Raw genomic sequence first — 10415 nt, forward strand, 5'->3', positions numbered from 1 at the left:
ATGGGCAAGAGGATCCTGATAAATAATACATTTATTAAGAAAAATACATCAATCCTTCCGCCATTCCAGTTTGATGCTTAGAGCTGGCACAGTACATCTGCTAAACATCTGCTCCCTCATTGACACTATCCAGGCCCCAGGAAACGCTTCTCCACATCTTTTGCTCTCTGCCCTCGAGAGTAAAGGTGACTGTGTCTGGATGCTGTGAATGTTTGTAGATTGTGCCTGTACTGACATCAGATGAACCTGTTTCATGGTTCAGGGAGTATTTAAGCAGTTGAAGTGCTTATAAGAGAAAACTTAACAACTTTTCAAATACTTTCACTCAAAAAGCAAAAATGCAATAGATTCTTGCATAATGAAGAATCACTTGCTAGCAGAGCTGGGTGTCAATTTTTTTTTGCTTGCTTTCTTGCTTCTCATATTAACCTGATATTCCTAACAGTTATACATGGCAGCTGAGGAACATTTTGCCATAGTAAAGAAGTCGTAATACTCAAGTTTATATATATGAAAATCTAGATGAAAAATGTATGAAACATGATCCACATTTTACAAAGAGAAGCTGGAGGCAAAAAGAGTTTCAGTAATTTATTGACTTTCATAAAGCACATTAGTGGTAGAACTATGTAGCTCAAAACCATTTCTTCTAAGAGCTCTGCTTTCCCCACCATAACTTAAGGCTCCTCAGAGTGTCTAAGATAATAGAAGTGAACATCTCTGTGACAGTAATTTTCCGTCTTCTGAAATATAATCCCAACTTTATTTTCCCCTACCAAAAATTTGAAGTATAACAACAATTGGTTTTAACTAAATATCACAAAGATGTCACCCATGAATCATTTTTCTTTTGGTTCTTTAACCCCTAAGGCATTCAATCTTCAGATCTTCTATAACTGAGAGAAAGTTTTCACCTCGAATGTTCATCCAGTGCAATCTGATGAAGACACAGTGCCAGGCAGTGGATTGAGAACCTTCATAAAAAATGTCTGCCCAGAGACAGATGAGGTACTTCAGCTCCAGTGCTGATTGGTTTCTTTCTTAGGGACTCTCCAATCCTATTGCGCATGGAAGTTTTACATGTTTTTATTCTCTGAAGTGGATACATTATAGCCACCAGGTGTGAGCTGTGTTGACTACCATTACTTCTTCCTCTGTTCTCAATTATGTCTGGGAAGTTGGCTCTGCAGATCCCCAGAGGCCTTTGCACAGCAGCTGTGACAGTGATGCTGGTGGTGCTTACCACTCTAGTGGCTGAAGGCAGAGACTCCCCACGTAAGTGCAGGGCAGCTGCTCTCCAGAGTCACCACTCTGGGGAATAGGCTCTGAGGGAAACCTTGGGCTGGGGTGTGGGGGATTCTGTGATCTCAGAAGACAGTCTTCTTGTGGGAAAGAGAGGTATATTACATTCTCATTTTTACCTTCTAATGATGAGCTGAAGCCAGGGGATGTTATAATAGGAAGGAGGAGACAAAGGGAGCATGGGGTTTTTTTGAAGACATGAATTTCTCCAAAGAACAGCAGGATTTGTTATTTCAGGGTCCTCCAAAACCTTGTCTGGACTATATACTATGGGAGTCTGGGTTGGGGAAATGTAGGACAGCAATGGTCTCCACAGTATCATATTTGAGGAAAAGGACTCTACACTCCTGACTGGGAGTGGAGGGGCTGTACAGGCAAACTCCTGGTATTTGAGTGAAGTTGACTGGGTGACCACAGACAGGGAGTTTTAACTTCAAGTTTCACTGAATTATGATTGACACTTATGATTCACACTTGAGTGTGAATCAGAGACTTGAGGTGATAGTGGACAAAATTTAGGAGAAAAGAGAACATAAAGAAGGGAAATAATACATATTGAGAAACCATTCATTTCAGACACAGGATTAGTATCTTTATATAAATTCTTTTTCAATCTTCCTAACACCCCATGTGTAGGTATTATGATTTTCTTTTACACAATTATACTTATGATATAGATACCCTGTTAAGTAACCTGCCCAAGGTGTTAATTGGTGCAGTTTAATTAGAATTCAATTTATCTAATTCGAAAGTCTGTGCTCTTTCTATGGATAAAATTTTTCTTTTTAGGAATGGGCAGGTGTTGGTCTCTTCTAAGCACACAGGAGTGAGCGAACCTCACACTGTGGTGGGGGTGGGGGGCGGGGGAGTGACAGGATGGCAGAAAATCAGAGTAAAACCAGGTATGGGAAGGAAGGCACTTTGCCAGGGACCAAGAGAATATGCTTGTTAGGATGAGGACAAGTTTAATTCTAGACCTTTCTCGTCATTCCTTCGAACTCTTTGTTTATGTGGATACTTGTCTGTGAGGTTCCTAGGAGTTCTATGGAAAATGGGATTTCAGGTGGGAACGTCCTAATTCCTCTAAGGATCGGTGTAAAATCACACCGACTGCACTATTTACTCAGCTCACAGGTCCCAGGACCTGCTCTTAGAGACTGGCCTCACCTTTCCTTATATGAAGGCAATACTGGAAGCCCTCAGAGGGGGGCGGGCGTGAGGAAGAGCTGCCTGAGGATCCCGGGTTCAGAGCGGGAGGTGCAGGGCCACACTGGGCAGGAACCGGAGGTCGCGGCCCTGTTTTAGGTTTGTGGGACCCAACTGGCCGAGACCCAGAACGCCACGGACACAGCGGCTGCTGCGCTGGCCTGTGGGGCTGCGGCCTGACTGACGGGCGGTGATTCCCCGCAGAGGATTTCGTGTACCAGTTTAAGGGGCTCTGCTACTTCAGCAACGGGACGGAGCAGGTGCGGCTCGTGGCCAGATACGTCTACAACCGGGAGGAGTACGTGCGCTTCGACAGCGACGTGCGGGAGTTCCGGGCGGTGACGGAGCTGGGGCGGCCGAGCGCCGAGTACTGGAACGGGCAGAAGGACTTCCTGGAGGAGACGCGGGCCGCGGTGGACACGGTGTGCAGACACAACTACGAGGTGGAGGCCCCCTTCACCTGGCAGCGCCGAGGTGAGCGCCGGCCGCCCGCCCTCCGCGGGGCCAACTGTCGGCCCGGCCGAGTCTCAGCGCGCGGAGGGCGGCGGCAGGGGCGGCCTCTGGGGCCCGAGCCCCGGGCCCACGGAGGGGACAGGGAGGCGGGGCGCGTCCCGCGGCGGAGGGCGGGAGTGAAGGCAGAGTGGGGGCCGAAGTCCGCAGCCCTGGAACGTTCCAGCAGAGGCGGGCCAGGCCTGCCCAGTGTGGCCCCGCTCCCTCTGCTTCTTTCCACCAATTCTGCTCATCCCCGCCTCGTGCCCGAGGTGTGTTCGCTTCCTCCTTCCTCACGTTTGCCTAAGCAGTGCCCTGTGCAGAGTGGCCTCCCTCCTCCCCGCCCGCGGACCTGCTGTGAGCTCTCCCTGCAAGGCCTTGTTCAGGGCTCCCGGGGTGGGGCTATGAAGCTTAAGAGGCTTGGCCTGGTCGCAGTAGGGCTGCTCCACAGCTGTGCCAGGGCACCTTGCACACGTGGCAATACAGTCATATCATATTTTGACTTTTTGGTTTCAAATTATTATTCATCTTAATTCTGTTTTCTTAAATGGCTAACACTAGCCCTGGGCCTCTTGGAGCTGAGGGACTGTCTTAATTATCCTTCTGTGTCTATTACCTGACACATTGACTGGCACAGTGTGAACTCAATAAACTTTTGTGAAATTAATGAATAAATGTACTCAGCTGCCCATGCACTTAGACTAGAAAGAAAACAGAAGGGTTAGTAGAGCCTTAAAAACTGACTTTATTGATTATTCTTTACTATTTTGCTTAATGTTTTAAAGTGAACTCTTATTGACTTGGATCTAAATAATTTAGAATTTGTGAATGCAAAATCTGAGGAAAAAAGTGTTTGCTGAAAATAAAAACAACACTTGAATGGTGGTGTAAGGCAGAATTTTAATTTCTTAGAAAAGCTCACCAAATAGCACAATAGAAAGAGCTGATGTTTTGGAGTAAATAAATTGATGCTATTAAATTATTGAATAAAAATTGTTTCAAGTTTCTTTTGGCCTAGACTCTGCCTTTCCTCCCTCCCCCTTCCCCTCCTCCCCCAACATCACCATCCACTTCAGAGGTGGACTTTTTGAAACTTAATCAAACCCATTTAATGAGCACCTATTTCTAGACAATTACCTTACCAAATACCATCTATATTTTGCCATTTAATTTTACAATTACGTTGTGTTAGGGATTAGCATCACCACTTTAATATGCTAATAATAGTACATAATAAATACTTTAAGTAATCAGCCCACAGTTACTCACCACATCCTGAAGCCTCCCCAAAATACACAATGGTCTTGATGTTCTTTACTACATGTATATAAAGTTTAATAGAAGCAAAGCCTCGTTAAAGCCTTTTATGACCAGAAGCAGCAATATGAGTCTATTCTTGCTTATTTTCAGCGTTGGTGGCACAAAAATAATACTTTCAGAGAATTGAAAACTCACTGGTTAATCCCTAGTCTGATTGCAGTGTTGTCTATCATGTTCACATAACTTTCAGCTGACTTTATACTCTCTTGCCTTCTGCCCCATATCGTAATGCCACTAAGTACTTATATTTTTGTTATTTCAGTTGTTTTTCATGAAAATTATTCTAATATTTTTCTCTTGAATTTGTGCCCTCTAGTTTTACTCCCAATCTGTTTAAGATGAACAGATTTATAAGTCCATATAGCTGACCATGATTTCAGCCAGACTCCAGGAAGGAGAACCTGAACAAGAGTTCAAGTCCAAACTGAGAACGTGATTCCTTCCAGGTGATGGCTCATGGGTGCAATTTAATCCGGATGCCAAGACTGTCTGCTGTCCTCAGGAAGTCCTCGTTATACTTTTGCATTCAAATTACATTCTCATGAACCCAGGCCAAGCTCTGCAAGAATCTCAGAATATTTTCTGTAGAGAACATACATGATAATAATGTCCGACTTCAGAACAAGGAAGTAATTCTTAATAACAAGGGGATGGAGTAGGGTAGGCAGCTAGTAATTAAATTCAAATGTTAACAGAAAATTAGGAAAAAAAATGAGAGAACATAATGTATTATCAAATAAATAAAACATAAAGTATTTACTGCAGTTTCACACTAAGGGAATAAGAGAGATACAGTGAAATGGCAGGAGAGGTAAAGGATAAGATGTGTAAAATAGGGAGAGAGAGGTGTGTCATATTTGACCACAGGTATCAATCTGAGAAGATAAAGGAATCAGGGCATGGGCAAATGTGTTTATCAATGCTATTTGTTTTCAAGGTACCCTTTCTTTTCCTTCAAAAATTACAAACTTTTGAAATAACATTCATTCTTTATCTGTTACTAGAACACAAGTTTCATAAGATTGGGACCCATGGTCTGTTGTTTATCTTTGGATTCCCAGTGCTTGCCAAATTTATATTTGTTGAATGGATAAATAAACAAATCAACGAATGAATAAAATATAGGTGGCATATATGATGCGGAGATGGAAGTTCATATATTTAATAATACACATGTTTGTGGAGACTTTACCATAGAATGTCATTTGAGGAAAGGTTAGGCTAAAAGCTGAGAGAGATGCTTTGTGGATAAGCAACTTATAATAGGTGCTCTTGCTCTCAAATTTTGTTAGTATTGCAGGCTGATAATTATGGAATATAGCCTGTTTGATAAGCACTGCTTTGTAGAAAGGATGTGATGGTCACTGTTGTCCTACTTTGTTGGACATAGAAATATCGATCATTCTTAATTCTCAGTCCATGTTACTATTCGTGGGGCCGTGACTAGTGTTGATGGTCTCCTGGCCAGCAGGAGAGAATCAAAGCTGCTATACTTTCTCTACTGTGGGAACACTGGGACTCACAGAAAACAGCGTCATTGTCCTAGCAAGAGTCACTAGCGCTAATCCTGATGATCACCTTCAATAGGTGTGGGAGGAAAAGAAGTCCAGGTTTATTATTTTTATTTTTTAAAAATTTTGTGAATAGTGACCTGTATAAAATAGCAATTTATCATTTTAAAGTGGTTCATTTTTATCAATTAGTATCAACAGAATAACTCCCTTTGGATGATTACTCTGATCTCTTGAGACCCTGAAAAATAAACTGACTAATGTGTTTATTCAAGCTAATAAAGTGGCCAAGCTCCGATCATAATCTAAGACTTGGAGTCCAGGGATCTTTCCACTCTGGTACTAAGGAGGACTCTCCTCATGGGGAGACTTGTTGTGTGGTCTCACATCTTGCTATGTCTTTGCCTCTCCTCAGTGGAGCCTACAGTGACCATCTCCCCATCCAGGACAGAGGCTCTAAACCACCACAACCTGCTGGTCTGCTCGGTGACAGACTTCTATCCAGCCCAGATCAAAGTTCGGTGGTTCCGGAATGACCAGGAGGAGACAGCTGGCGTTGTGTCCACCCCCCTTATTAGGAACGGGGACTGGACCTTCCAGATCCTCGTGATGTTGGAAATGACTCCCCAGCGAGGAGATGTCTACACCTGTCACGTGGAGCACCCCAGCCTCCAGAGCCCCATCACAGTGCAGTGGCGTAAGGGGCAGTTTGTTTCCTTTCACCGTGGGCCCCACAGGACAGAGGGCAGTGCTTTCTGTGGCCCATCCCATCCCTTATCTCTACGAGCTGGAAATCACAGGAGACTAAAGCACCTCTAGTCTCATTGTCTTTGTAGAAAATAGAGAGATCACCCTACACGCCATGGCCCCAGAACTCAGCCTTGATAGCTCTGAAGTATTAACTAATATAACTAGTGACTGAGATCCTAGGGTCTAAGGTTATGAATGTGTTCCTGAGGAGCAGAGATCTGCTTCCCCCCATCTCTCCTTGGACCCACTGTCTCCAAGGATTGGCAGGTTCGTCCTTCCCCTAGGGGTGGTCAGAATGGAGAACCAGGTTCCCCTGGCACCTCCTCCTCCTGTACCTCAGACTGGACTTGGCCTTCCCAAAAGGACACTGTGGGCTGTGGGGACAAATACTGACACTCACGCTCTGCTCCCCAGGGGCACGTTCTGAATCTGCCCAGAGCAAGATGCTGAGTGGCATTGGGGGCTTCGTGCTGGGGCTGATCTTCCTCGGGCTGGGCCTTATCATACGTCACAGGAGCCAGAAGGGTAAGGCACTATGGGGAAAGGGAGAAGATGAGCTGTGATTGATACTCTCTGTTTAGGGAGGCCTCTGCCTCTAGATGTTCAGGGAGGCCTCTTTCCCCCTGACCCTGAAAGGAAGGATACTGGGCTGGTGGTGGGAGGAGATGGAAGAACCTAGGGGGAGATATTGGAACCTGATCTTACTGGTTGAAAGGTAGCCCTACCACAGAGGTAACAGGTGGAGTATGTTCTAGGACTTCCTTGCAGTTCATCATGTCTCACTGGCTCTTTTCTGAAAGCTTCATTCTTTAAGAGGATCAGAGCATGGGCTTCCCTTCCTTCTAGTGACAGTTTCATTCATTTGGGGGGATTTTAGCTTAGGGCAATTAAGGCCTTGGGGGCCATGGGTAGGGAGGAAATAAATTTCCAATGAAGTTGCATGTCTCATTTCCCTCTGGGGTGAGTGATGGACTGGCTGTTTGTGTAATGAGACCTTTCTCTGTATAACATCCTTTTGTAGGACCACGTGGGCCTCCGCCAGCAGGTACTATTTCTGCTCTGATCAGTGGGGGGTGTGGGGACAGGTAAAGAGAGAAGGGCTGAGGTGAGTGTACCTGGATTCAATGGTCTCAGTTCATGGCCTATTCTCTGCTACGGGGATCAAGGTTAGGGGAGAAGTTTGCCCAGTTTCTGTAGGAATCTCCTGAGGTTGTTCCCCAGAGCAAGGCCATAACTTTGGTCGCATCTTTCTGTGAAAATTGGGCCAGAGCCACATCTTCGGTGTTAGGCAGCGGGCGGGATGATACCCACTTTGTGCCACATGTTGGTGGCTACTGCCAGTGGGCATTTATAAGTGACTGGAAGAGGCTGCTAGTGGTGGAAAGAAGGTGAATATCATCTAATTTACTAAAAAGAGTGAAATCTTTATATCCTCTAAGAGGATAGCAGCTGCTCCCCTGCCTCCCACACATCTGCATGGAGCTGAAGTGCTGTGTCCTCTTTAGCTGATTCCACCTTTACACAGATATTGGGGGAGGTTATGACGATATGCCCTGGCCCTCAGCTTTCTCTGTCTGATGTTGAGGGGGCCCAAGGGGAGGGGAGAGGGCACATCCCTCAGGATGCCGTGTGCTGATCACTCTCTCTTCTACAGGGCTCCTGCGCTGACGCCTGAGGATACTGTGACTGGGATTGGTTTTTGCTCTTCTGTAATGCCTGCCTGTCCTTGCTAAGAATTCCTAGCTGCTTATGTCAGCCTGTCCCACTCTGAGATCAAAGTCCTACAGTGACTCTGATGCAGTCTCCGGGTCCCCTCCTGTGACCCCTGCCCTGAGGATCTGACTGTGACACTGCTTCCTGCACTGACCCCAGAGCTTCTGCCTATGCAGTTGCTGCCAGCAGCATCTACTTGGGTCCCAGGGGTTTTTTCTGTTTCCATTCTCCCCCCACAGACTGTAAAAGAGAAACACATTGAAGCCATTTACCTGACTGTATAGCTTTTATCATAATTAAACATGATTATGAGTTATCTGCAACCTTTCTTAACTGGGTGGAAACAGGAAACCACTGCAGAATCAAAGGAATGTGTTTTGTTCCTTGAAGGGAGACTAGAGGCATCTTGGGATGCCATGTAAGGGTGAGCGGAGGAGATAGAAAATCAATTCAGTATCACATCCTTCATGGCTCTTTAGTATTCATGTTCAATGCAATGGCCTTAGGATGCGCCGGCCTCTCTTCCAGTTTCGTGAGTATTGTGTATGCAAGCATAGTGGAGCTATCTAGGTACAGATATAGTGGCCTCTGGAGTTGCAAAGAATCAAACTGATGTTTCAAGTATTTCTTGGCAAGTCACATTGATCAAGGTCAATTTTTATTTTTGAAAAAGTATAACCAGCCATAAAAGTAGTATTTTTGGTTCCAAATGATAGAAACCCAACTCAAGTTTACTTTGTTCACATTACAAGGAAGCCTGGGGTAAACTTGATTTCAGAAGTGATTAGATCCAGATATTCAATGATGTCTTTACCTCTCTCTTTTTCTGTTATCTGTCTGTGCACCTTTCTCTCTTTCTCTGTGTATCTCTTTGTCTCTATGTATTTCTTTCAAGTGTCTCTCTGGTTTTATATCTGTATCTGCATCTGTCTCTGTCTCCCTTGTGTCTCTTGCTCTTTCATTGCATCTCTGTCTCATTTTTCTGTCTACACCCTTGTCACTATTTATCTGCATCTCTTTATCTGTCTGTGTTTCTTTTTGCATCTCTGTCTGTTTTCTGCATCTCTCTTTCTCATCACCTCACATCTTATCTCATCTTTGTTTCTGTGTATGTGTGTGTGTCTGTCTCTGTTGTGTGTTTCTAGAGTGTCTACCAAAGTTTGAACAATTTTGGAAAGATTCTGATTGGCCAAGCATGAGTAACATGAACATCTCTCAAAAACATAGTGTACATGAAATTCAGATAGCCAGCCTTGTGTCCACCCCACTTATTAGGAACAGGGATTAGACCTTCCAAATCTTGGTGATGCTGTAAATGATTCCCCAGCGTGAAGAAGTCTACACTTGCCAGGTGAAGCCCCCTAGCCTCTGGAGTCCCATCACAGTGGAGTGGCATAAAGGGCAGTTTGTTTCTTTATATCATGGACCCCGGGAGATAAATGGCAGAGCTCCTTCTGCTTCTAGGGTCCCTTGTTAGGGGTGCTGACCCACACCCATCCTACTCCTTGTCTCCTGCACAGTCACCTGATGGCACTGCTGACCTAGAATTCTTAGAGGATAGAGCTCCCTTTGCCTGTGGATATAGTGACCTGTTGACTCCTGATGACATTCTCTTCCCAGGTGTTAAGGTGGTCACTACCTACCGGCTCCTTTGGTGTGGGCCCAGCACTGAGAGCTGCTCTCCATCTTAGTCTCTGGGTTTTGTCATTAAGACAGAAGCCTGAGAGCTTATCCCTGAGGCTATGGAAGACCATGTCCCTGAGGAGCAGGCGTCCCCTCCCCCCTGCTCCCTCACCCACCCATGGGGCCTGAGAAGCCAATGGCAGATGTTTCCCTCTCCTGGATGAGGTCAGAATGAGAATGTGGCTTCCATGGGGCCTTCCTCTGCCATACGCTAGGCTGTAATGCAGGTCATCAGACATGGGCACTTATGAATGTGTGGACAAATACTGACACTCAGAATCCTGCTCCCCGAGATCATAGTCTGAATCTGCCCAGGACAAGATGCTGAGTGATCAGAGGTTCTGTGCTGGTTTTGTCATCTTCCTCAAGGTGGGCATTGTCATTCACCATTGGGGTCAAGAAGGAGTGACACTCTTGGGGAAGTGAGGAGGAGCTGTGCTG

General features: G+C 45.4%; 1 protein-coding gene across 1 annotated transcript; it reads left to right on the forward strand.

Annotated features, from left to right (window-relative positions):
- Positions 1–1076: 1076 nt before the first annotated feature.
- On the forward strand, positions 1077–7833 carry LOC131413798 (HLA class II histocompatibility antigen, DQ beta 1 chain-like). Its single transcript, XM_058554674.1, has 5 exons — positions 1077–1275; positions 2713–2982; positions 6244–6525; positions 6993–7103; positions 7600–7833. Exons 1-5 carry the CDS (start codon positions 1167–1169, stop codon positions 7665–7667), a joined length of 840 nt encoding a protein of 279 aa, XP_058410657.1. The 5' UTR covers positions 1077–1166; the 3' UTR covers positions 7668–7833.
- The last annotated feature ends 2582 nt before the right edge of the window (positions 7834–10415 follow it).

The sequence above is a fragment of the Diceros bicornis genome, chromosome 14 (assembly GCF_020826845.1).
Source record: "Diceros bicornis minor isolate mBicDic1 chromosome 14, mDicBic1.mat.cur, whole genome shotgun sequence".
Lineage (NCBI taxonomy): Eukaryota > Metazoa > Chordata > Mammalia > Perissodactyla > Rhinocerotidae > Diceros > Diceros bicornis.